The sequence below is a fragment of the Chionomys nivalis genome, chromosome 1 (genome assembly GCF_950005125.1).
Source record: "Chionomys nivalis chromosome 1, mChiNiv1.1, whole genome shotgun sequence".
NCBI classification, from domain to species: domain Eukaryota; kingdom Metazoa; phylum Chordata; class Mammalia; order Rodentia; family Cricetidae; genus Chionomys; species Chionomys nivalis.
In genome coordinates this window covers 137728327-137754499 of record NC_080086.1, presented here as the reverse complement: position 1 = coordinate 137754499, position 26173 = coordinate 137728327, and the positions used below count along the sequence as shown (strand labels likewise).

General features: G+C 50.3%; 1 protein-coding gene across 5 annotated transcripts in view; it reads right to left on the bottom strand.

The window, feature by feature from the left end:
- Positions 1-5006: 5006 nt before the first annotated feature.
- The window catches only part of Dnmt3a (DNA methyltransferase 3 alpha), a 111970-nt gene continuing 90803 nt past the window's right edge, over positions 5007-26173 (bottom strand). For 4 of the 5 annotated variants that reach the window (XM_057792248.1, XM_057792256.1, XM_057792263.1 and 1 more), the window contains 17 exons: positions 22783-22998; positions 22363-22521; positions 21754-21861; positions 21403-21559; positions 20988-21137; positions 20828-20872; positions 19254-19333; positions 18743-18855; positions 18396-18579; positions 18090-18174; positions 16547-16692; positions 15845-15935; positions 15504-15652; positions 14578-14663; positions 13683-13752; positions 12413-12531; positions 5007-11735 (listed from right to left, as the gene is read on the bottom strand). In XM_057792248.1, the coding sequence (XP_057648231.1) occupies positions 11594-11735; positions 12413-12531; positions 13683-13752; positions 14578-14663; positions 15504-15652; positions 15845-15935; positions 16547-16692; positions 18090-18174; positions 18396-18579; positions 18743-18855; positions 19254-19333; positions 20828-20872; positions 20988-21137; positions 21403-21559; positions 21754-21861; positions 22363-22521; positions 22783-22998 (2100 nt within the window). In that variant the 3' untranslated portion in view covers positions 5007-11593. The remainder of the gene's footprint in view (positions 11736-12412; positions 12532-13682; positions 13753-14577; positions 14664-15503; positions 15653-15844; positions 15936-16546; positions 16693-18089; positions 18175-18395; positions 18580-18742; positions 18856-19253; positions 19334-20827; positions 20873-20987; positions 21138-21402; positions 21560-21753; positions 21862-22362; positions 22522-22782; positions 22999-26173) is intronic. The other variant, XM_057792271.1, reaches the window with a different exon arrangement.

The window sequence follows — 26173 nt, the reverse complement described above, 5'->3', positions numbered from 1 at the left end:
GGGTTCTTGCGGAAAACTGCGGTTTCCCTCCCTCCTGTCTTAAGATTTAGTGTGTGTGTGTGTGTGTGTATGTTCATATGGGCACTCACACTTGACACACTGAGTCATTTCCCTAGCTTTGCTTTTTCTTTTAATGGAAAAAAGGTATTTATAGGTTAGGGCTTGGATTTTTTTTTTTTTTTTTTTTTTTTTTTTTTGTCTCTTGGAGGACATTTTGTGAAACGGCCAGTATGGCCTCAAACTAGATGAAAGTAACCAAGCCTGGGCTTGAACTGCTGGTCTCCCCCTCCTGCAGGCCTCTCTGAAAGCAGTCACAACAGGACACAGACAGTAGCCTTAGCCCATCCCCTGCAGACTTCTCCAGTCCCACACATGGGTCAGCATGAGTCTACATATATCATGGTGGAATTGTCTTTAAGATTTTTACATTTATTTATCATGTGTTTGTGTGTACATGGGCACATGGATGCACACGTGCCCCTGTAGACATTTGGAGGTCTCGGCTCTCCCGACTTCCACCACGTGCCTTCTGGCACTTGAACTCAGGTCACCAGGATTGGCGCAAGGGCCTTTACCCATGGAGCCATTTTACAGGCGCTAAGGAACTGTCTTTTAATGAACACACTTATATGTAGAGGGAGATGGTGGCTGAGAGATTTGACTTTGAGAGCCCCTTCTCCCATGTCTCAGTGGTTTCTTTCTTTGGGGGTTAGGGTGGAGTTTTGTTTATTGTTGTTGCTTTTTGGGGGGGAAGTGCTTTTTTTTTTTTTTTTGGTTTTTCGAGACAGGGTTTCTCTGTGGTTTTGGAGCCTGTCCTGGAACTAGCTCTTGTAGACCAGGCTGGTCTCGAACTCACAGAGATCCACCTGCCTCTGCCTCCCGAGTGCTGGGATTAAAGGTATGCGCCACCACCGCCCAGCATGCTTTTTTTTTTTTTGAAATGGCATAATGTAGCCCAGGCTACAACTCACCAGAGAGCCTGGGTAGATTACTCCCAGTGTGACCTTTGCTGAAGGACCAAGCCACCCCTCTTAGAAGAAAAACCCAGCTACCACTGGAAAAGAAAGAAGTCTGTATTTCAAGAGACACACACAGACCTCCGTCACAGCTCACTGGCCCAGGGTGACACTGTGGTCCGCTCTGAGCAGCCAGAGGTCAGAGGTCACAGGAACCTGGTGAGGAGCCAGAGATGGGGCTGACAGGCGCTACAGGTTGAACCTGAGGCTGGGAAGCCAGAGGGAAAATGAGCGAATGAAGGAAGATGTGGAACACAGCCCAAAGGGACCATGGGCTGCAGTCTGGAACCTTCTTCCTATTTGCCTTCCCTGGCACAGGCAGCTGGGCTCCAGGCAATTCTATGGGTAGTCTAAATCCTATAAAGTCGGCCACTAAGCCAGTACACAGGGAAGTCTGCAGGGAAGGTAGGAAAGAAGCCATCAAAATGACAGAGGCCTGCCTTCTATGGCTGGGGCTCCTTCCTCCGCCCAAGTCTGACTGGGCAGCCAGGACATGGAGGAAGAGAGAGGAGCCAGGACTGAGTTCTAGCCCGGGGAGAAACAATGACTCAATACTAACACCAGGAGGTGGCGCCCATTTTCCAGAACCCAACACATTTTACACCCCGACAACCCGGGGGAGGTTCTTCATTGAGCCCATTTCACAGATGGAGAAACCTAGCCAGGCTCTGAGCTGGTATGATTTCTTCTGCTTAGATTCACTGGATCCACACCCACTCCTGGATCTCTGCTCCTCAAGTCTGGTCCCCATACCTGGCCTGAGCCAATTAGCAGAGCAGAGAGGGCAATGTTGAGTTGGCACCTGGGTACAGTACTAGGCAGCTAACCACTAGAGTTCTAGAGACCGTGGCCTGCTGCCAACCACACTGTCACATGGCCTGGGCACAGTGGCACTGTCTCATCAACTGCGACCCTCGGTGGCTGCTAACTGCACCCAACTGCAGGCTCGGTGTCTGGGTCTCAGGGTGACCTTGGTTGCCCAGAGTGAGGATGTGTGCGGGGTGGGCATGCAGGACCCTTCTGGAAGGGTAGGGATCTTCCTGTTTCCCAGAAGTCTGGGCAGGCTGCCTACTGAGGGGGGGAGACCAGGAACCCCACCGAGGGTGGCACAGGCATGTGCAGGCATAGCTCTCTGAGAACCAGCCACAGTCGGTCAAATAATATCAATAATATCCATAATATCATTATCAAAATACCACAGTTACATTATGGTGATTATTTTTTTCTTGAAGCCCTGTCTTTTGAAGTCCTGGGCAAGTTTACCTGCTGAACCATCTTGCTGACCCCACATTTAGCTTTTTTTTTTTTTTTAATGTATACAATATTCTGTCTGTGTGTATGCCGGAAAGCCAGAAGAGGGCAACAGACCTCATTACAGATGGTTGTGAGCCACCATGTGGTTGCTGGGAATTGAACTCAGGACCTTTGGAAGAGCAGGCAATGCTCTTAACCTCTGAGCCATCTCTCCAGCCCCTCACATTTAGCTTTTTTATGTGTGTTCTGAAGATCAAACTCAAGTCTAAAGGGTATTTCTCAATCTCTAGACAGTGCGACCCTTTGGGCTCAAATGACCCTTTCATAGGAGTGGCATTTCAGTTATTCACTTTATGACTATTTTTTAAAATTTAGTTAAACTTACTTTTATGTGCATTGGTGTAAGGATGTCAGATCCCCTGGAACTGGAGTTACAGACCATTGTGAGCATCCATGTGGAGGCTGGGAATTGAACCTGGGTCCTCTGGAAGAACAGCCAATGCTCTTAACCGCTGAATCATCTATCCAGCCCGTACCTTACAATTCTTAACAGTACCAAAATTGCAATTATGAAGTAACAACAAAGCTAATTTTATGGTGTGTGTGTGTGGGGGGGGATCACCACAGTATGAGGAACTGTATTAAAGGGTCACTGTGTTCTGTCTGTTTTGTTTTTGAGGTAAGATCTCTTTATATAGTCCTGGTTGTCCTAGAACTAACTGGTTATATAGACCAGGATAACCTCAAACTCAAAGAGATCCTCCTGTCTCTGCCAAGCACCAATTTTTAAGGGGCCAAAGATGGGAGCAAGTCAGGAGGGAGCCAAAGTCCTGCGGGAGGGGCATTTTGTTTTTCAGACCACATCAAAGGCAGCCCAGGCTGCCCTTGAACTTGCCACCCTGGTAAACCACATGTAGTTAGGAGCGCTTGCTGCTCTTCCAGAGGTACCCAGCACCCACATGGGGGCAGCGCACCACCGCCTGCAACTCCAGCTCCAGGGAATCGGACGCTTCTTCTGGCCTCCAAGGGCATCTGCATGCACATGGCATACACATGAATAAAAATCCATTTTTAATGTTATTTTAGCTCCTATCCTACAGCTGACTTTCCTCCCAACTCAGCTGCCCCTGTCGCAGAGTCCCAGTCAAGAAGGGGGCAGGACCACTGAGGGAAAGGGTTTACCCTTTCAATGTGCCCTGAAGCCAAGGCAGAATGAATTCTTGCAGGTGACACCTGGTGACTGACAGGTGCTCCCATCTGCAACATCCATCTTCTTATGTCCCCGCAGGCAGGCCCCATTCGCACACACATGACCAGAGATTATGCAAAAGCCCACACCAGCTCTGATGCGTGCTCCAAGATTCCTTCCTGGTCAGCTATGGCAGCCCCCTGTCCCACCTCTTTTGTTCAGAGACCGGCCAGTCCCGGCTGACTGAAGTTCAGCCTGGGTAGCAGAGTGTATGCCCCACACACCACCTAGGAATGGGGTATAGGGCACCACTCGACTCTGCAGCTGGTATCTTCCGTGATTCTACCAGCTCTGGCTCTGCACCCCCATCCCCGATCCTCCAAATTATCAAGGGGCAGCAGGAGTGTTCTTCACCAAAAGGTTTGGGTTTTTGTTTTGTTTTGGTTTTTGGTTTTTTGAGTCAGGGCATGGTTTCTCTGTGTAGTCCTGTAGTCCTGGCTGTCCTGGAACTCACTCTGTAGACCAGGCTGGCCTCAAATTCACAGAGATCCTATCAATCAGTTTTTACTAATTAAATGAGAGGCAGCTCCTTGCCTTGAGTACGCTCTCCCAACCCAGGTGTGGATGGCCTTTAGATATTTAGGCATGGCTTTCAGAACCAAGGATGTCTACGCCAATCTCTCCCCCACCTCTCCATGCCTTCCCCTCTCCTGAGCCTTGGAGCCAGTCTTGGAGATTGAGGCTGTGCTGTCCCTGCCTGGATTCCACCAGGAAAGAGGATTTGCAAGCTCCCACACCCCCTGCTTCTCCTTACTGTCTAGCTTTTCAAAACTGAGTCTTGGGCTGGGGAGATGGCTCGGTGGATAAGCCTGCTTGTTGTGTAAGTGTAAGGACCTGAATCCAATTCCAAGAACCTATGTAAAAAGCCAGGAGTGGCTGCACCCCTGTAACCCAGCACTGGAATGGGTACACACAGGATAGTGGGCTGGGGCAGGTCATGTTGCTTTTCTCACACCCAAGGTTGTGCCCTGACTTTGTCATGCAATGTGACGTTCGCATGTGCAAACACACACACACACACACACATTCCCCACCATGGGTTCTGTGTGGTTTGTCTTCTCTTTATAGCTCTGTAGCGGCATTGGAAAGCCTCTGAGGAGAGAGTTCCCAATGAAGGGAGTCTGAACTCTTTTCTGCCCTGTCTGTCATGACAACACCAAGGTCCCTGATTCTGGACCCAGCCTCCAGAACAGTGAGCTAAATTAGCATCTCTGTTCTGAGTTACGTAAGCTCTGGGGACCCTGTGGGAACAGGCTGAGATACCGTCCAGAACACTGCTCACTATGGGCCCAGTTTGTTTCCTGCCAGACAGAATCTCAGAGCTGACACCCATACCCTGTCTGCCGATCTCTTGGAAGGAATTGGGCACCCACCAAAACGTCCATTGTAACTTTCTCCAATTGGTCTCATTTCTGGAAATCTATTTCAAGGGGAAAAAAATACAAAAAGGGGGAAGCCAAAACATAAAGATGTTTATTGAAGCTCTATTTATAGCGAAAATAAAATATATATAAACATTCAACAAGAAAATGCCATGCAGCCATTTGAAAGTAAGATTCCACATCAACATTGAAAAACATCAAGAAAAAAGTAGCGTAAAAGTCAAATATACATTTACAACCTTGTCAAAGAAAGAAAAAAAAGAAACAAGCGAGAAAAAGTGCCCATGAGGAAACCTGTTCAGCAGGGCTTTCCGTTTGCCTCCGTGCCCCACACGGTATCTCTGCCATCCTAACCTCCCAAAGCCTGGTGGAATAAACGGCCTGAACAATCCTTAGGCATGGGCACCCGGGTCAAGCCTGCTGGGTACTGCTGGAGACGTGCAGGACAGACAGACCTTACTACAACTTGGTGGACCACAAGGCCCTGCCAGAGCCTGTAAGCCGCCCAGAAATAGCCCGGCTACTTGTCCCAGCCCTTGGGCCACCTGTCAAGCGTTTGCAAATATCTCCTTTAAATCCCGGGTTCTTCCAGGATTCTCCCAGCCCCAGTCCTCTCTACCTCTCTGGCTGCTTCTCTCTGGACCCCTGGAGTAAGTAAATCCCCACTGGGTCCTCCTATTGTCATCTGACCAGACTGCCGGTCTGTTTCCTGCTCTGGTCTCAAGACATCTGTTGTTTCCGGAAGTTAAGCTGCCTTTCCAGACAACTTCATCTAACTTATTTCTGAGCTTGAGCAAACTCCCCGTCCTTGGGTCCCAGCCCCTAGTTACCACCCACACGGGCGATACTCCAGAAATCCACTCCCCCCTGGTATTATCTGCACCCTCTTGGGTACTTCAGCCCTCTGGAGGACTGTGAGCTGTCGCATGGGGGGGGGGGGGAGGAGACGCAGGACAAAAGGACATTATGACGGTGCTTTTTTTTTTTCCGTTTTTCTTTTTGCACAAAAACAGTCCATTTATTCAAGTGTTCTCCAGCACAAGTACATTAGAAAGGAGCTTTATTATATTCTTCTGGGCACAAAAAAAAAATGTGATGGAAGCGGAACTTGACAGACTTTCTACATCTGCTGTACGCATTGACCTTTTTAATATTTCATCAACAGCTATGTCACAAGCATCACGTACACAGAGATACAAGGGGACGCCGGGTGGTGCAGCAGGCTGTGTGCGGCCCCCACGCCTCTCCTGGCTGTCCCAGAACCAGACTGTGAAATGTACATTATTATTGTCAATAAATAGAGAAGCAACCCTAACAAAAAAAAAAAATACAGTGGTAGAAGGATGCTGGGACCAGAAAAAACAAACAAACAACAATAAAAAAAAAAATAAGAAAAGAGAGAGAGGAAGAGGAACCAAAAAGAAAGAAGGCCAAGGGAGGGAAAATTCTGGAAGGTCCTGCACTTAGCTGCGTGGAATGTGGAGTAAAGCGCTCTGCCACCGGGGTCAAAGCGAAATCGCCTGTAACAGTAAACGTTATTACCAAATCAGCTACGGAGTTTATTTTGCAGTATGAATACATGATTTCCCACGAGAGAGCACCCGCTACTTCGATGCCTCAGCTAAAACACGTGAAATCGCTCACTTAGTTTTCAAGTACAAAGTTAAAATGCCTTTTTAATAATAATATATCAGAGTAAAATAATAGTCTCTTTTAAACTCCACTACAAGAAAACAAAACAAAACATCATTGTCCAGACAGCAGACTTAATTTAACAATATATATTTTTAATAAAATGTGTTTAGCACCTTGTTGAGTCACCTCCTCCCCTCTGCATATTCTAAAGAATTTCAGCTTTTATTTGTTGTTGTTTCTATAGAATTCTAGGGCTGGGCAATCAAATTAGTCTGTAAAATGGGACCAGGTGAGACTTTAGACCACTGCTCATGTCCTCAGGTTCAGAGGTGGGGCCGCTTTAGGAGGACCACTCTATGAGCCCGCAGATGAGCTCCACACAATAGGGAGCCAGTTATTGGAGTTTCTGGGGTCCCCTAGAGGAGCTGCCAAGTCCCCCACCAGCTAAGGGCCTTCCATATTTCTCCCTCTGGGTCTACTTCTTGGTCTCCAGCACCTGGGGCTAGAACCTTTTAGCCAGGTCTTGGAAGCCTGCATACAAGATCCCTATTTCCCCAAGACCTCAGCTCTCTTACCACGAACATGCACGAGCTCACAATGACCCTCACTGACCCTTTCCTTAGTGGTCCCCTGACCTGGCACTGTTGCTCTAATGGTAAAGAGTCAAAAGGGCCATTCTAACTCAATCTCATCACTCAGCAACACCACCTTTGCTGTGTAGTGAGGTGAGAGGCTTCAGCTGTTCTTTGCCATGCGGGGCAACTCCGTGCCCCCACCTCATCACAAGCATGGCGAGCAGTCAAGTGCCAAACTCAGATCTAAACATGGGCCGGCTTAGAAGCTCAGCTGGGCTGTTCACATGGCCCTGGCCAGGGGCCAGGGCTCCTACAGTGATAGTTCTTGAAGACAGTGTAGTCCTGCACCCATCTAAACAGAGCTGGGAATTCACTTTCCTCTGGACTCACCGAGTAAGAAATATAGAAACCAACAATCTGTAGTTTTCCTATAAGCACATTCTTTCAAAGCGACTCAGCTTAACTCCCCCCAACTCCTAAACCAGAGGCTTCACCCTGGACACAGCCCGTGATGACTGGAACTGAGCATCCCCGGAAGAGAGATGCTATCAGGGCTGGTAGGCCCTTCCAATGTCGGCTTGCCTACTACCTGCCACTCCTGAATCCACATTCGCGGTTTACCAACAGCCACAGGGATACTTACTTGCAATCTATCTGCTGCCACACCCAGCCCTGCTGCCAAAATGAAGAGGTCCAGGCTCTTTAGGGGACCTTTGCTTTCTAATAGGGTATCCGACCCCAGAGATACAGCCTACTGCAGGTTCCCAGGCTTACTGGGTCCTGTGGGGAGGAATTAGCACCAGCTTGGACCCCGCTGGCATGTGTGCCTCCACAGGAGGCCTTGGTTCCGTGACCCTGGCGCTAGCACCGGCAACCTCCCCTGGGCAAGGGCCACAGATCTTTGGCACGAGGCTTCACATGGCACCTGAAGAAGGGAGGCTGTCACTCAGTCCCTAGCACCTTAGTTTCCAGGGAAAACAAGCCTTCTCTTTGGAAAGGAGACCCTACAGGGAACCCCACTGGGGATCCTCCCAGGACCTGGCTCTAGCCTCAGCTATCCACAGTGAGCTCTTATCTGTACAGCACAAGCTTCCCATAACCCCACCTCAGTGCCCACAGCAACCTAGCAGCTTTCCTCTGGATGGGATTCCAGAAGCCCCACTTGGAACAGAGGTGGATGAAGGGAATCACAGCTGTGCCAAGGTGGCACATTCCCAAAGACTGGGGAGGGGATGGTCAGTGCCTGACTCGACTGGTGCCCCCACGCTACAGTGAGATCAAGCCCACACAATGGGCTGGGAGGAAAGCTAGTAAACCACCTGAGGCCTCATGAGGAATCCACTCTAGGGAACTTGTCAGGTCAGGATTGGGCAGCCACCTGGAAGCCTCAACTCAGTTCCTCGGGGATACCACATCCTTCGCCATGGAGGCCTCACACTGAGCCCAAGGACTGGGGAGCACCAGGCCTGGCTGAGGTGGTGCTGGGAAAAGCTAGCTTCTTCACATAAGCAGGGCAGACGTGGAAGAGGAGGGCCCTTGAAGACACTCCTGCCAGTAAGAGCTGGGAAGACCTTGGCATTGGCTATAGGGGGAGGGAGCACCCTGGACTGCCTAAGGCAGCCCTCCTCCCCCCCAGTCCTCCTGCACGGTGCTGGTGGACTCCAGGTCAGAATGGAGCCCTGCTGGAGCAAGGAAGGACCTCACATTCAGCACAGGGACTTCAAGGGGGCAAGCATTCCCCTCTCGTGGATGCTCCGGCCACAGTCTCTACCTGCTGTAGCAGGGAGAACTAGCTGTAGTCTTAAGTCTCTCCAGAGAAAATGAGCAGGATCACACAGCCCAAGGTATGACGAGCCACCAGTTGGGCTTACTCCTGAGCAGCAACTGAGGGAGCCAAAGCCTTTGTTTGATTTTATTACTAATTACTAATTTGCTTTATTCCAAAGGTGAGGTTCCCTTGTCCCATTTTAATTTTTATTTTTTTTCCTTTTCCCAATGGAAGCCCAGTGACCAAGATAGATTTCAATTTGACTCTGGTTGGGGAGAATAGGTAGGGGGTTGAGGGCTGACTTGACTGGTGCCTAGAGTTGCAGGTCAGTAACCACAGGCTGCTAACAGAAGAATCTTTGACATCACCAGGGGCAAAAGGTATAGAACACAGACCTGCTAGAGGAAGCACCTGCTTGGACCAAACCTCCTCCTTTTCCTGACTTCAGCACCTAGCAACTTCGAGTCTTATCTGTCATCAGGGCAACAGAAGTGTGAGAGCTGCATGGGCTGACTCCAGTGTCCTGATCCTGGGGAGAAGTGTGCCAGGAGCCCCCTGGTATGCGTTCAGACAGAAACAGGTTCCTGTGCATGTGTTAGACTGACTGGTGTGGGGCTGTCTGTGGGAGGGACCCAGGCTCAACACAGAGCCCACTCCCTCCAACCCCCACTGTGTATACTTCTTATACATGACCCTATCTATGTATTTATATGGGGCCTATCATAGGCCCCATCTTTCTAGGGATGCGGTCTTGGGACCATGTGCTTGACAGCACACCTCCCAGCCCCTGCTGGTCCCAGGAGGTGCCGTCCCCCCTCCCATTATAAAATATATATCTCTATATGCCACATATCTACACTCCATCCATCCAGGCAAGCTCTGCCCACTGGGCCCTCACCTTGGGGCCAACAAACACCTTCCCTTCCCACTGCCAACACTAGGCTGCCTGCCCTGGGTAGGAGCGGAACACAGTGCGAGCAGGTGGGCCCCAGGTGGCACTGACTCAAGGCGAGAGCCCAGCTGTCAGACCAAACACTAGAAAAGAAACACACGCCATTCCAAGCACACACACGAGGAGAGAGGCTGCCCCGGCCTCCCTCCGGCCCTGACACACCGGACTTACGAGGAGGGGAAGAAGAATGAGAAGAGAAGAGTGACTGGCCCGGAGGGTGGGCCGCAGAACGCCCTGGCCACCTAGCTTGTTGCTGTACTGCCCAGTGACCCACCTGGCCCGAGGGGTGAGAGCCAGGGCACCAGAGCCACTGGGCCTTAGAAGCACCTGCCACCCCCACCCCCCTGCACCTTGGTTTGAAACCTAAAGGGAAGGGTGTTGGGTTTCTGTTTTCTCAAAAAAAATCTGAAAACAAACAATTATAACCAGAACCGTAAGAATAATTATAATAAAGGTGTCATCAGCCTTCCAAGTACGAAACTGCAGTCTGTAGAGATGACCAAAAACATCACATTCCAGGACCAGAGCTGCCTTGTGCAGAAGGGACGGTGGGGGCCTCATAAAAGAACACACAAAAGGCAACTTAGACAGAAAGCACCAGCACATTTTGTATGTTTTTTTATTTGCTCCAGGTGGGGTTAATGGCAGACTACTTTCCCTCTGGGTGATTTCTGAGCCCACAAGGAGCCTTCAATGTGGCTGACAAATTCAAAATCGCGGGGAAAGTTTTCTCACACATTTTAGATCATATTCAAAGGTTATTGCATGAGTCTGGATAAACTCCACACTCAGCTTCCCCAGGTTCTGACCACCTCAGCTTGACCCTGTTTTGGGCAGGGAAAGGCTGGGCGTGGGGGGCAGATATGGACCTGCCTCCCTTCCCCATCCTGGGCTGACCCCTCTGCACAGAAGGCCGGGTGGAAGCTGATGTCTTTACTCATCCCGCTGTTGTGAAAGCACCGTTATGAAGTCGGGTTGTACAGTAGTTATCAGTACCTTTTATATATATATCTCAGAGCTACCGTATATATATAAACTGTAAACAAGAGGTAACAGCGGCTTCTAGAAACTGGTTTTCTTCAAGGTTCCCTGTATGGTAGGCACCTGAAATACTGTAGAAAAGTGTCTGATGTGGTGTTCTCAGCGCCCTGCGGCTAGCTGGGTTCTGTTTTGCGTGACCAGGAATGGTGCTGTTGAGACTGCTCAGGGGCTGGGAGGGGACTCTGCCTCCCGAGGGTCTCTATTCTGTTCCTGTTTGTGCTCCTATCTGCAGGCTAGAGACAACCAAAGATATATAGAAAAAAAAAAACAAAAAATATATAAATTTTTATAGAATTTTTCCTCTCTCCCTTTCCTGTCCAAGGTATTACTACTTTCTGTTGTTACTGATTTTGCTGCAATAACCCTCGTTTCAGTCACAGCAAGAAACAAAAACCCAAACGAACAGAAAACCCCTCTGAAAAAGAGTAGAAAACAAAAGGTTTACCTCCTAGGAAAAGGAGGGGAAGAAGGGGAGGGCCTATTTTGATTTTTAAATAGGACTGAAGATTAACATTGAAAACTCAGGAGATGATGTCCAACCCTTTCACAAGGCCAAGCCCTCCGGCAGTTCCTCCTCTGCGGTTTGTTTTAAATTCCTTTTTCTCTTCTGGGTGCTGATACTTCTCTCCATCCTCTCGTTCTTGGTGTTTTATTGTGTTTTGTTTTTTGTTTGTTTGTTTAACTTTGTTATCATCACTACTGCAGTTTGCCCCCATGTCCCTTACACACAAGCAAAATATTCCTTCAGGGGAGCGAAGAGGTGGCGGATGACAGGCACGCTCCACGATCGGCCCAGCAGTCTCTGCCTCGCCAAGCGGCTCATGTTGGAGACGTCTGTGTAGTGGACAGGGAAGCCAAACACCCTGTGGGAGGAAGGCAGAAAGTGCTGAGTGAGTGTGGGTGCCAGGGCAGTTAGCTCGCTCTGCATTCCAGCTGCGTGTCAGGCACTCTGTGGAGTTAAAGACAGGTAATCTAATCCCGGCTTTGAGGTTCACATTCACCAGAAACAAACCAAAAAAACAAAACACCCACACCTCTGGAATACCTCTTGGACATGCTCTACAGATTCCCTGCACATGAGAGCTGGACAGGTGCACACAGCCTGAGACTGAATCCACTCAGATTAACCCCAAATGCCCCTTCTGGGAAGAGAGGAGCCCTCCGAGTAGGACACTGACTTGTTGAGTTCCAAGGGTGCCTGTATGAAGTGGCCTTTTTGTTTGGCCAAGGTGGGGCCCACCCAGCTGTGGTCCATAAGCATCTACACTGGCCTTCAAAACACATCCAAAATACCCACAATGCAAGTCCAGGAGGGCATGGACTGGGTTGCAGGGCTCCAATGTGCTCTTTGGATGATTTTAAGACCCCTCTGAATAAGAAAGAGTCAGGAAATATGCAGGTCCTCCCCAGGAGCCTGGCATGCTGGGAAACATTTGTTAAAATTCACTTACAAAATCTGGGGGAAACAAGAATGTGGCAGCCAAGACAGAGCCTTCCTTCAAAGCAGCCCTGGCCAGACACAAGCACCCAGTACAGCTACCTTTCCATCTCAGTGCACCAGAGGATGTCTTCCTTCTCATTCATGAAGACGGGGAAATGCTGGTCTTTGCCCTGCTTTATGGAGTTTGACCTGGTGGTAATGGTCCTCACTTTGCTGAACTAGAAGATGAAGAGGAAGAGGAATGAGCGGGCATCACTCACTGATAACTGACTGGCTGGCTGGTCCAGTCCATTCAGGTCACTGAGTATAAGCCTCCTTTCTGGTCCCTGTCTCCCTTCCCACTCTGAGGTCACTTGGGCATTCCTGGTAATAGCTAATCATCCTAGAGACAGCAGCTGTGACTACCTCACTCCTCAATCTCCAAAACACTGGTTCTCTTCGGAGTATCAATGACTCAGCAGTCTAAAGGCACACGGTGGGGACCACCAGTCCGGACTGCGAGACTGCACGGGCCACAGGAGAGACTCCTCCAGAGAGAAATTACATTACAGGAGGTTGCTCTCCGTGCTGTAGGCTTTGAGGTCCCATCAACACAAGAAAACAGAAGTTGATCTTTTCTTTTTAAGTGGAAGAACAATTTTATTAGAGCTTATAAGAAAAACTCCAGGAGAGGCAAAGCCGTAACTTTCAGCAGCTGCCTAGAAGAGAGAAGGGAAAATGTCATGCCGTTCAAGGAAGCGTGTAGATCAGACACATGGTGGACAAGCAGCTGTGTGTCGAGGAGGGCGGCATTAGAGGCCGAGTGAGGAAGCCCAGAGGTCAGGAAAAGAAAGGCCCTCAAGTTCTAGTCAGGATTCAAAAGAAGGGGGGAGGTAGAAAAGTTGCCCATGTCTGGGTTGGAAGGGGGCAGACCCAGCCAAGCCTCATAGGGACTGATCTAGGTAGCAGGGAGACACCCAACCTAAAAAGCTCAGGGCTGGAGAGGTGGCTCGAGGACTAAAGAGCAAGGGCTACTTTGCCAGAGGACCTAGGTCCAATTCCTAGCACCTACATGGAGGCTCACAATTTTTAACTCTGCTCCCAGGGGCTGTGACATCCTTTCCTGGCTTCTGCGTGCGCACGTGTTGTGGTGCAGAGGACATGCCAGCAAATGTCCATATACATACACTAACCAAGCACACCCAGAACCCTGCTAGAGACCCTTCAGTGGAGGTGGGATTAAGGGTCAGCAGGCTTAGCCCATTCCCTGGCCAACAGGCTTTATGATCCCACACCATCCCAAGAGGACAAGTGGTGCACGGCTCTGCCACGCACCACCTGATCCTGCCATCAGCTACCACCCCCCCTTGTCCTGGGTGCTGAGGCTGACCTTGGCTATTCTGCCGTGTTCCAGACACTCCTGCAGCTCCAGCTTATCATTCACAGTGGATGCCAATGGCCTAGGAAGCAAGAGGCACTATGGCAGCGCAGAGCAAGGAAAGCCCTATCCAGGTGCCAACCCCCAGCAGTCATGGAACTCAGGGCAAGGTCTGGAGCCCTCCACCCCAAATAGACACACAGCATAACCCCCTATATCCATGCCTGTTCACAAGCAACCACACAAGCCTCAATCCTTATGGGCATATAAAGTTAAAACCCATTCCACACCTGGCTTTACCACAAAGCAAGCTGTATCTTGATTTGTGGTAAATATTTCATGGGTGGGTACGGTGGCTGGAGGTGATTGGAATATAAACCTTAAGGCACACTTTACGACTCAGTTTCTCCAGAAAAGTCCAGTGCTAAGGAGGTAGAAGTCCAAGAGTTAGAAATCTGAGGCTAGTCCAAGCTATGTGGGACAAAAATTTTGTTCCAAAATGTAAAATTTTGTGTTGTTGTGTTGTATTTCAGGGGCAGCCTGGGAGAGAAAAGGCCTTCCCTAGGCTAAGAATTAGCTGGGTGAAATAACAGTCTATCAAGATGGGGAAGAAGCAAGGCTTCCTGAGTCTGAGGCCCGACTAGACAACATAGTGAGACCCTGTCCCAGACCCCGGGGCTGGGGTTGTAGCTCGAAGTTACAGCACCTGTTTACTGTGTGCAACAAAGACTAGGTTTCACCTGCAATATCCACTTTCTCAAGAGAGTGTTTAAACACACACACAAACAACAGGGCAGCAGCCGCTCAGCAGAGGCAGTCCAGGCTGGACCCTCAGCGTCCCCCCTCCTTGGGCTTCCTGCCTGCAGCCACTCCTCTCATGTCCCCCATGCCAGGAGCGCTCACCAACCTGTTCATACCAGGAAGGTTACCCCAGAAGTAACGGGCTCTGTGTGCAGCAGACACTTCTTTGGCGTCAATCATCACAGGGTTGGACTGTAAAACAGGAGATGGTTTCAAGATGAGCAAAGAAGGAATTAACTGCTGGGTAACCGGACTGGCTGAGGGCCTTATGCCCGAGGCACTTCTGTCTTAGGAAGCCAGACACTGGGACAGTGTGAAGGCCCAACGAAAAGCCAGAATAAACCTAAATACATCCCACATGTGCTTGCTAGACAGACCAGCACAATCCAAATGAACTCTCTGTAATGACAACAGCCACTGTGTCTCCTGTGTGTGCTTCACATGAGGCTCACTCTTGTTAGGATAGCCACAAGGCTGTGGACTCCATCAGACCACTCAGGAGCTCAGGAAAGTAGGCTCTGATACGCCTGTGCTTACTGTGCCTGAGCTAGAGATAACAAGAGCACCCCAAGAATGCCCTGGGTAGCAGCACCACCCCCCCTCCCCCCGGTGTAGGGCTTGTACTTGGCTCAGTGCTAAACTGGGGCTCACATCATAGGAAATGAAAGCAAAGATGAGCCACAATTTCATCTCAGGTGCAGGGTGCCAGGGAGTGAACATGGGCCATTCTGGTCAGGAAAAAAAAACCTGAACATGAGTTCTCTATAGAACCCAAATCTCAGGAATCTGGCCCCAGCCTACTCTTTTGACCCGAAGCCTACTACCATGCCACCTCTTGGAGTACGTAAGACCACTCTTTCTACGGGGACCTCTAGCATTGCTGCCTCTCTCCATGGGAGTCTTCCTCAAGCTGCCCATTGCAGACATAAGCCACCGGTCCCCAGCTGCACCATGCAGACAAGTCAGGAATGAAGCAGCGCTTCACGGCAGAAGCCATTAGTGAGCTGGCCAAACCAAGGCTGCTGGCTATACCTCGAGAAATCGCGAGATGTCCCTCTTGTCGCTAACGCCCATGGCCACCACATTCTCAAAGAGCCAGAAGAAGGGGCGGTCATCTCCCTCCTTGGGCCGCGCATCATGCAGGAGGCGGTAGAACTCAAAGAAGAGCCGGCCAGTACCCTCTGAGAGGTTGGAAGAAGAGAAAGCCATCAGCGGGGGCTGTTTGCATCAGACAGTGGTGAGGCTTGGGCATGGGGACGGTGAGGGAAAGGGGTCACTGGAGGAGGTGCCAAGGCAGAAATGTCCAAAGAGGACACCTAAGATCTAAGTGGAGAAGTACCAGCGCAAAAAGCAGGAGCCAAGCGGATACCTACCGTAAAGTCCCTTCCGGGCAGGGTTGACAATGGAGAGGTCATTGCAGGGACTGCCCCCAATCACGAGATCAAATGGGCCCCACTCCTGGATCTAGAAGGACAAAGGTAATGTGACGAGCCGGCTGTTGAAAAGTTCTGTGATTCTAATAGTCATTGAGGCTTGATTTCTTGGTGAGCAAACAGACCCAGCAAGGAGTCCAGGAGGTGTCAAGCAGAAAAAAAACAACAAAAGAACTCAGCCTTTCCCAAGGTGGGGGAGGAATTGCCAGAGTCACGTGAGTGGCCCTGGAGTTGCAGAGAGCTACACACGGGCACCAGGCTTTAAGGGGAAGACTGCCAGCACTCCCTTAACCCCCTGGAATGGGAGACTGGTAAAAGAATTTGCTAGAAGCACCTAGATGACAGCCTCTCCTCTTTCCAGTCCAGAACACATTACCCCAAAGAGCCCTGAAGCCACCAGAGAACAGCAAACTCTCCATTTTACACAGGCTGGGGGCTGAACCAGGGCTTCAAGGCCTCTGGACAAGGGTTCTATAATTCTACCTCTGGCCCCCAAATTCCATTTCTAATCTGCTCATCACCCTCACAAGCCACAGAAGTAAAATGAAAGGGCGGGAGGAGACATGGACAGACTGAGGTGAAGGTGGTGACATTCCCAGCTGAGGCACTGGGGGAAAAGAGACATCCCGCAAACAGACATACATGCTTCTGTGTGACGCTGCGGACGTCCCCGACGTACATGATCTTTCCCTGGTGCCGCACCATGCCCACCGTGATGGAGTCCTCACACACCTCTGAGGCAATGTAGCGGTCCACTTGGATGCCCAGGTCTTTTAGCACCAGGAGCCCTGTACCAGCCAGCATAGAGCAAGGACTATTACCCAGAGCCCTCAACCTGATACCTGGTCTTAAAGACTTGTCTTGCCAACTGCACATGGGGCCACGTGTAGGCGTGAGTTTCACCTTGCCCACGTAAAGCTCCCTGATATCTTTTCCCAATCAAAGCAGATAAGCACAGACAAGCAATACGGCTGTGCTTCAGTTCTGCCTATGAGGAACGTAGCTAAAGCCAGGAGACTAACCAACACAGCAGGTGGTTTTAGGTCCAGAGGAAACAGCTATTTCTTCAGAGGCCTTCTCAGTTTCCATGACCACACTGTGGTGCTGACTTACTACCTATTACTTCCTGTTGAAATTCTATGCCGTCACATGACACGATGGAACAGCACTTGCTCTAAGAAGGTTTCGTCATTGGCCCAGCTCCCCAATAGCCCCCTAGAACCACTTCTCAACCTCAGCTGATTTTCCCCATCTCGGTCTGCAAATGTCAGAGTCCCTTCATTTATCATATATACAGTGTTCTGCCTGCATGTACACCTGTAGGCCAGAAGAGGGCACCAGATCTCATTACAGATGGTTGTGAGTCACCATGTGGGTGCTGGGAATTGAACTCAGGACCTCTGGAAGAGCAGACCTCTTAACCTCTGAGCCTTCTCTCCCTCCAGCCCTAGTTTTTCCTTAACTAGCTAAGGTGACTTCTTTTTTTTTTTTAAATATTTATTTATTTATTATGTATACAATAATCTGTCTGTGTGTATGCCTGCAGGTCAGAAGAGGGCACCAGACCCCATTACAGATGGTTGTGAGCCACCATGTGGTTGCTGAGAATTGAACTCAGGACCTTTGGAAGAGCAGGCAATGCTCTTAACCTCTGAGCCATCTCTCCAGCCCCCCTAAGGTGACTTCTTTACCAGACTCCCCATCAGTGCTGCCTACCCAGGGAGGGGCACAAAAAATGAGGGACGGTGGCACCATTTATATGCTCCCAATAGGTCTTCTCAGTCTTAGGTGTAACATGATTTATGGTTTTAATGTTTTAGACAGGGCCTCACTATGTAGCCTCAGCTGGCTAGAACTTGCTATATAGACCAAACTGGCTTCAAACTCAGAGATCTATTTGCCTCTGCCTCCTGAGGGCTGAGATTAAAGGCGTGAACACCATGCCCAGCCTTAACAAGCAATAATAATCATCCTGCTATTGTTTGATTTTTGAAACACAACCCAGGGCAACCTTGAACTAGCTGTGTAGCCTATGAATGAAATCCTGACCCTCTTGCCTCTGTCCAAATACTGGAATGATGGACACACTATCATTCCCAGTTCTTAAGTCATTTAGTTTTATCAGATACACAAACATACTACTCCACTCTCCACAGGCCAGTCCCTCAGAACCCATGCCACTCACCTGTAGCAATTCCATCAAACAGAGATAGCACCCGGATAGGCTTCCTCTTTTCAGCTGGGACAGGTGGGTAAACCTTCGGAGGGTCCTAAGTGGTGAACGCCATTAGTCAGGTCCATGCCTGAGTCTGCCCCAGCTTCCCGTCCTGTACTGGCCCCTCAGCTGAGAACTATAGGCCTCCTAGATTGATCTGCACAACTTCATGCACCTCTCGCTCCCTTCTGCAAGCCATCCAGGCCCCATAGCCCACTGAACTGCTCTCAGAGACCAGCCTCAGGAAGGTGTGATCACAGCCTGGACAGTACTCACAAATTCCTGGTCATGGTTATTGGCAAAGAACATCTGGAGCCTTGACGGCCAGTCTTCCCGTCTCCGCAGCAGGCCATAGGTGCCCTTGTGCCCACACATATAGCAGTTCCAGGGGTCTTCCTTAATGGCTGCTTGGGCAGCTCCTGGCCCCACCAAGAGATCCACACACTCGACACAAAAGCACCTGGAAGAAAGCCCAGTGAAGAGGGCGGAGTCTCAGACCCAATCTAAAGTATAGGGGTAGGCGGGAGTGCTGGCTGGGGCAGCGGAGACTGGTGCAAACATGGGTGGCAGGTGAGCAGCGAGGACCCAGCCTGGGGCTCTGTGGGCGGGGCCCGAGCTCTCACCTGCAGCAGTTGTTGTTCCCGCACATGAGCACCTCGCGCCCCCCACAGCAGATGGTGCAATAGGACTGGTACCCATCGTCGTCGTACTGGTAAGCGCACTCCAAGAAGCAGTTCTAGAGGGAATATGAAGGGTCAGAAGCACCAGTGCAGGGGTGGGGCAGCAGAGCCAAAGGAAGACAGGCTCTGACCCTGACAGCAAAGTGGAGAAGGGAACCGCCCACCCATAGTCCCGCTGCAGCCTGCTACAGGGGCTCCCAAGGGCATGGCAACTCACCTCTCAGTCAGCCTGCCTCTCTGCCACCCACCCTTCACCCATCGCTGTAAGTCCCACTCCTGCCCACGTGGGGCAACACTCCAGCACACAAGGATCTTTCCTGACGTAAACCAGAACAAGCCTCTGTCTTTGGAGCCTGAGTGCACTGTGGGTTCTGCATCACATTCAGTCGGGTGCTGGGTCCCAAAGCCAAGTGACAGCAAGGAGGTCACCTCTTTAGGAGGGTTGTGTCCCTACCTTACAGTTCTGGCACATGCCACCAATGAAGAGTGGGTGCTCCAGGGTGACATTGAGGCTTCCACATGAGATACAAATGTCTGTAAGATAACAGGATGCCATGAGCAGCCACCCAGCCAGCCATCCCTGGAGTTCCTGTCCACCAAAGCGCTGCCACAACAGCAGCCAACACCGGTAGCTCACAGCCATAACATTAGCGTTTGAGAGGCTGAGAAAAATCTACTATCAGCCTGGACTACAAAGTGAGTTCAAGACAAGCCTGAGTGACAGGAGACAAAGGTAAAACCAGCAAAGGTCTGCGGAGACAGACGGTTCAAGGAAATATGAGGGTCCAAGTTCATACCCTCTGCATCCATATTAAAAAGTCAGGCACAGTGTACCAACTGGACTCTGACTCATGGGGCAGACAAAGGAACATGTGTCAAGTCCAGTGGGAGTCATGGGGCAAGCTGGGGGTAAACGTAACTGTATATGCACACAAAATTTTCAAAGTTAGGGCTGGAGAGATGGCTCAGAGGTTAAGAGCACTGTTTGTTCTTCCAGAGGTCCTGAGTTCAATTCCCAGCAACCACATGGTGGCTCCAAACCATCTGTAATGAGATCTGGCGCCCTCCTCTGGCGTGTGGGTATACATGGAGGCAGAATAATAAATAAATATATCTTTAAAAAAAAAAATTTTTTTTCAAAGTTAAAAAAAGGAAAAATGCCGGGCGGTGGTGGCGCACGCCTTTAATCCCAGCACTCGGGAGGCAGAGGCAGGCGGATCTCTGTGAGTTCGAAGCCAGCCTGGTCTACAAGAGCTAGTTCCAGTACAGGAACCAAAAGCTACGGATAAACCCTGTCTTGAAAAATCAAAAAAAAAAAAAAAAAAAGGAGAAAAATGCATACGTGTAACCCCACTGTGCGGAGGGGAGAAGGTGGGGACACTGGCCACCCAGCTCAGATGAAATTTCACAGCTCCTGGTTCGCTGAGACCCTGTCTCATGAGATAGAGCGCAGTTGAGGAGGACACCTGACGTCAGCCTGAGCCCTCCACAAACACACGCATAACACATATGCATGTGTGCTCATTCACAAAATATCCTGCATATTTTCACTGAATGGTAGCAGTTGGTCCCTAATCTCAGAAGCTCGCTCATCTCTTTCGGCTAAACCACCACCCAGGAATAGGACGACTCAGGGACAAAACCCATTCATGAGAACATGGTGTGGGTCCAAGTCGCCCTGCAGGGCTTCCTCAGGCAGTCCTCCTGTCCTGTTCCTAATGACAGGAGACCCCTGGATTAGGGAGGTGGATACTGGCTGAGAAGGTAAAGAATGAAAATAGCAAAGTCAACTTCAGTCAAGGTCAACCAAGGCCACAAGGACCACCCTTCTCTGAATCCATTGGGGGTATTCCCAAACCCTAAAGAACAGGAGCTTCAGCTGGATGGAGATGGTGGGTTGTGCAGATAGGTCCCTGTTCTCACAATACTCCAACCTTCCCAAGAACCCATGCCAATGCCACTCCACAACTAGGGCCACACTGACTGCGAGGAGCAAACCACCCACCCTTCAGGCCAGGCCACACTCACCCTCAATGTTTCTGCACTTCTGCCGCACCTCATACACGAGCCGCTCTGCAGAAGACAAGCCTACCTTAGGAGGATGCCCAGATGGCTCAGGACGGACACCCACCCAGGTGATATCCGACCCTCGGGGCTCTCAATTCCCTCTCCAGAGTCTGGCTCCTACCTCTTGTGCGTTCATCAATGATTTCCTTGACCTTAGGCTTCTCTGTTGTGCTCTTTCTGGGCTTCTTGGCTGGTGGGGGTGGTGCATATGCAGCTGCTTCAGGCTCAACCCACATGTCTGTGTAAACTTCCTTGTATGGATTCTTTTCCTCTGCATCAAGAAGACAGGTGACCACACTAGTTACAGGTTGATCCTGTAACTGGTACCCACAGCGGGGAACCACACTGCCCCAGATGCTTCCTTCCCGCTCCCCAGTTCTGGGGTTCTGGTGAGTCAAAGGATGACAGGGTACTCTGGAAAGGCAGAGTAGCACACCCTTGGGGTGACAGGAGCCTGGGATGCAATTTCTATCTGCCTCACTGTGGGGTACTCTGTAGCTCTCCAGGTTTAGAATGCATTGCAACAGACCACTTACCTTCTGGTGGCTCTAGGCCCTTGGGACCAGAGGGCTGGAAGCCCCCAAGGGCCCACTCAATCATCTGCTTGTTCTGCACCTCCACAGCCTTGCCAGAGTCATTTTCGTCACTGTCATGGCAAGCTGGAAACAGCTTCCCAGCACGGCTGCTGGCCACCTAGCAGGGAAAAGTAGGGACAGGTTAGATGACAAGTAAAACCCAACTCAGAGCAGCAAAGATAGACAGGCAGTGGGCAGGAGAACTGCCAGGAGGGAGAGTGAAGATTCCCGCCCAACGGCCTCAGTCCCAGCAAAGCAGGTCCTGGGAGCCCCACGAGCTAAGCTCCCCGGAGCTGCTGGGGACACGCTCACCTGGAGGACTTCGTAGATGGCTTTGCGGTACATGGGCTGCTTATTGTAGGTAGCCTGGTGGAACGCACTGCAGAAGGAGCTCAGTGGCATGAGCTTCTCCACGCACACCTAGGGACAAAGCCACCCTCAGTTTGTTCCTCCTATGAGACATGGTTTTATCCTACAACTGCACGGCCTGGCACTCTCTGTGTAGGTCAGGGTGGTCTTGAACTTGTGATCCTCCAGCTTCAGCAGAATTACCATATCCAGTTGTTCCCTATACAGTTAAGCCATGTACCTAGTAACTGCTAACCAAGAGACACAACACTAGAGAGTCACTGGGCCCTTGGGGGACCAGAGGCATTGACAAAAGTGACAAACAGGAATAGAGGAGCTCAGAGCAAGAGTGGGTAAATACTGAAGGGCCCCTGGCAAGGGACAGGCCAGCAACCTTTCTGCTCAGTTCAATGACCACTATGGCTTCTTCCACTGAACCCATACAGGAGGGCAAATACAGTATATTTTTAATGCCCTTATTCTAGAATATTCTGCACTGGGCAGAATCTAGGCCACAGAACCAAGCCCTCGTATTCTCTCCCCCACCTCCTGACCACCAAGAGCCCAACTCACCACTGAGAACTTGCCGTCTCCGAACCACATGACCCAGCGAGTGCCTTCAGCAGCTCGGCTCCGGCCTGTCATCCACCAAGACACAATCCGGCCTGGCCACCAGGAGAAGCCCCGAAGTTTCCCCCACACCAGCTCTCCAATGCCAAAACCCCGGCCATCCTGGAGCACCAAGGAGCAAAAGTCATTTAAACAACAGTCACAAGTCCCAGTCACCCTGAAACCTTCCAGAGCACAACCCCAGTCCTGGGCATGAGGGAAGGAGAGAAAGCCCAGTGAGAATGTAGAGGTGAGGCAGTCAGTATCCCCATGAAGCCCTGCAAGCAGCCAGGAGACAGACAGCATGAGGAAAGAGGGAGGAGCAGCTGTCAACGACAAGACCCCAGGAGCGAGCATCAAGGCCGCGAGAGGCCACCTGCTCACCTCATACTCAGGCTCATCATCAGCTGCTTTGGTGGCATTCTTGTCCCCAGCATCAGCCCCCACTGGCTCAGGGGTGGTAGCCACAGTAGGGGACGCAGGGTCAGTGGGCTGCTGCACGGCAGGAGGGCTGGCCTCCTCCACCTTCTGAGGCTCCCCAGAGGCCTGGTTTTCTTCTACAGCATTCATCACTGCAATCACCTTGGCTTTCTTCTCAGCCTGAGGAAATGGGGACAGGAAGTCACCTCTCCAGGAATGAGCAAGGCTCTGTGACACTCAGAGACTCTTCAACCCTCCATCAGTGATCTGGAGATAGCAGTTCTTCCCCATCAGCCGAAGCAGCTAAAGTAAATAACTGCTGAAGCTGGAAGGCCTACTCAGCTCTCCCTCTTGCCTCCAGGAAAACACCATCTTCGCCATGTGTCTACCCTTTGGCCTTTTTTTTTTTAAATATTTATTTATTTATACAATATTCCGTCTTTGTGTATGTCTGCAGGCCAGAAGAGGGCACCAGACCTCATTACAGATGGTTGTGAGCCACCATCTGGTTGCCGGGAATTGAACTCAGGACCTTTGGAAGAGCAGGCAATGCTCTTAACCACTGAGCCAACTCTCCAGCCCTTTTTTTTTTTTTTTTTTTTTTTTCGAGACAGGGTTTCTCTGTGGTTTTGGAGCCTGTCCTGGAACTAGCTCTTGTAGACCAGGCTGGTCTCGAACTCACAGAGATCCGCCTGCCTCTGCCTCCCGAGTACTGGGATTAAAGGCGTACGCCACCACCGCCCGGCCCCTTTGGCCTTTTTTGACACAGGATCTCACGCAGCCCAGGCTGGCCTCAAACATGCTTGTAGCTGAGGATGATCCTGAACTCTTGATCCTCCTGCACTACCTCTTAAATTCTAGAGTTAAAGGTTTACACCAGAAAGGCTAGCATCTCAAATGGTATTTGAGCATTACTGTTCAGGGAAGGATCTTAAGCTTCCCAACCGAGGATGTGAGCTTTGCATTTTCCTCTCGATCTTTTTGGCAATCAAATCCTTCCTGCCTAGTTTCCAGACCACAACTGTGTGCCATCTCTTAGAGTACCTCCACTGGGTGGTAGTAGTGCACGCCTTTAATCCCAGCACTCAGGAGGCAGAGGCAGGCGGATCTCTGAGTTCGAGGCCAGCCTGGTCTACAAGAGCTAGTTCCAGGACAGGCTCCAAAGCTACACAGAGAAACCCTGTCCCCAAAAATATAAATAAATAAATAAATAAATAAATAAATAAATAAATAAATAAATAAATAAATAAATAGAGTATATGGATCTGCTCCGACAATGTAACAGAGAACGCTGCAAATGCCTGTCCCTGTGCAGATACCACTTGGGTTCACTCATTACATGGCCAGCAGGCTGTGTGCTGCTACAGGTGCGTCTTCTGACCCTTTGCTGAGCACACTGATCAGGAGCTGTCTGCCATGTGGCCAACAAACCAGCCACTCCCATTTATTCTCCCACTGAACAGTCCACACCTTTCCCCTCAATCACACTTTTGACCCTCGAGCCCAATTCCTTCTCATAACCTGTTCAAAACCAGGCACGCTGGGTATGTACCTTTAATACACACCCAGCACTTAAGAAGGCAGAGGCAGGTGGATCTCTGCGAATTTGAGGCCAGCCTGGTCTATATAGTAAGCTCCAGGATGGCCAGAGCTGAACATAATAGACAGACTTGTCTCAAATAAATAACCAAGCAACAAACAAACCACTGCTCAAGACCTCTATGAAGTGCAGGCTCGATGCCAAGTTCTGGGGACCAATCAGCTCACCTCCATCAGTAAACCTTGAGCACCCATCTTCAAAATTCAAGGCTCTGCACCCATTTTCACCATACCAGCTGGGAACAGAGAGAGCAGGGAGACGGGACCATGGCCTTTCCTGGTTTTGTTTGTTGCTGCTGTTTTTGAGACAGAGTTCCTCTGTGTAGCCTTGGCTGTTCTGGAACTCACTCTGTAGACCAGGCTAGTCTCGTCTCAGAGCTCTTGCTGGGATCAAAAGTGTGTACCAGCATGCCCGGCCCAACCTTTTCAAAATCTCTGCCAAGAACTGAACCTGAAGCCTGTGTACTCTTACCTGTGTGCTCTACCAAAGCCCCACCCCCATTTTCTGCACATAGCTTTCCCCACAAAAGGTGGAGCTATGGCAGCTAACTCTCAAGATTAAAAGAAAAGGGGGACTAGCTAAGCAGGTGAAGGTCCTTAAACTGAACTTGGGCATCAGGCCTCACTTGGCAGGAGGACGAACTCCCAGCCAGCTGCCCCCTCATCCCCACTGTCATACCATGAGGCTGGGAGGAAGCACACTTGAGTAAATGTAATTTTTTAAAAGATCGGAAAACTGGCCGGGTGGTGGTGGCGCACGCCTTTAATCCCAGCACTTGGGAGGCAGAGGCAGGCGGATCTCTGTGAGTTCGAGACCAGCCTGGTCTACAGAGCTAGTTCCAGGACAGGCTCCACAGCCACAGAGAAACCCTGTCTCGAAAAACCAAAAAAAAAAAACCAAAAAAAAAAAAACCAAAAAAAAGATCGGAAAACTTAAAACCTTATCAGGTGTAGTATGCACAGCTATATCTGAGCACAAGCAGGATAACTGCTCATTGGGAGGCCAGCCTGGACTACTTTGAAATTGCTCTTTTTTAAAAAAAAAATCACGAGCTAGGAGTGCCTATGTGTCCTGCCATGCCATCGGCACGGCAACTCATTACCAGCTGACTGGCCCAGCCTTTTCTTAGTTGTTCCAACCTAAACACTCAAACTCAAGGTTTCTGGTCACTTTTCTTGACCCATGAAGAGCCTGAATCAGTATGTATCAAAGATTCCAAGGATGCTCCGAAAGCCTGTCACCGCACAAGCACAAAAGCAAAACTGTTCGCGGGGTCACCTTAGAGGTGAGCAATCTAGTAACATTTTATTCCAATCTTCATGTTTTTGCCTCAGGGCAACAACCCTTTTCTTTCGGTGATCCCTAAAACAGAAGGTGAAATTCTGAGTGTTTTCTCTTGGTTCAACAAATCCCAGGTGGACGGATACAGCCGAGAAGACCAGCTCTAGGCCAGGGAAGAAAGCAGGGCAATTGCTCAACTTTCCCCAGCCTCACCCTCACCTGGCCAGCTGCTTTCCCCTTCCTGCCATCAATTAGCCATCGCATCCCCCAAAGGCACACCAATTTGGGCCCTCAGGCAAGTCCTTTCTCTCGGAAGCTATCTCCTCAGCTGGAATCACTACCTGCAAATTACACACAAAGATACACACACCCCTGCCCAGATGTTGTCTCTTTCTTCCCACCATGCTTTCTAGAACTTCTGACAGCCAAGACAGACCCTGCCTTAGGTGGCTGCCTCCAATGACCCAAAGACCT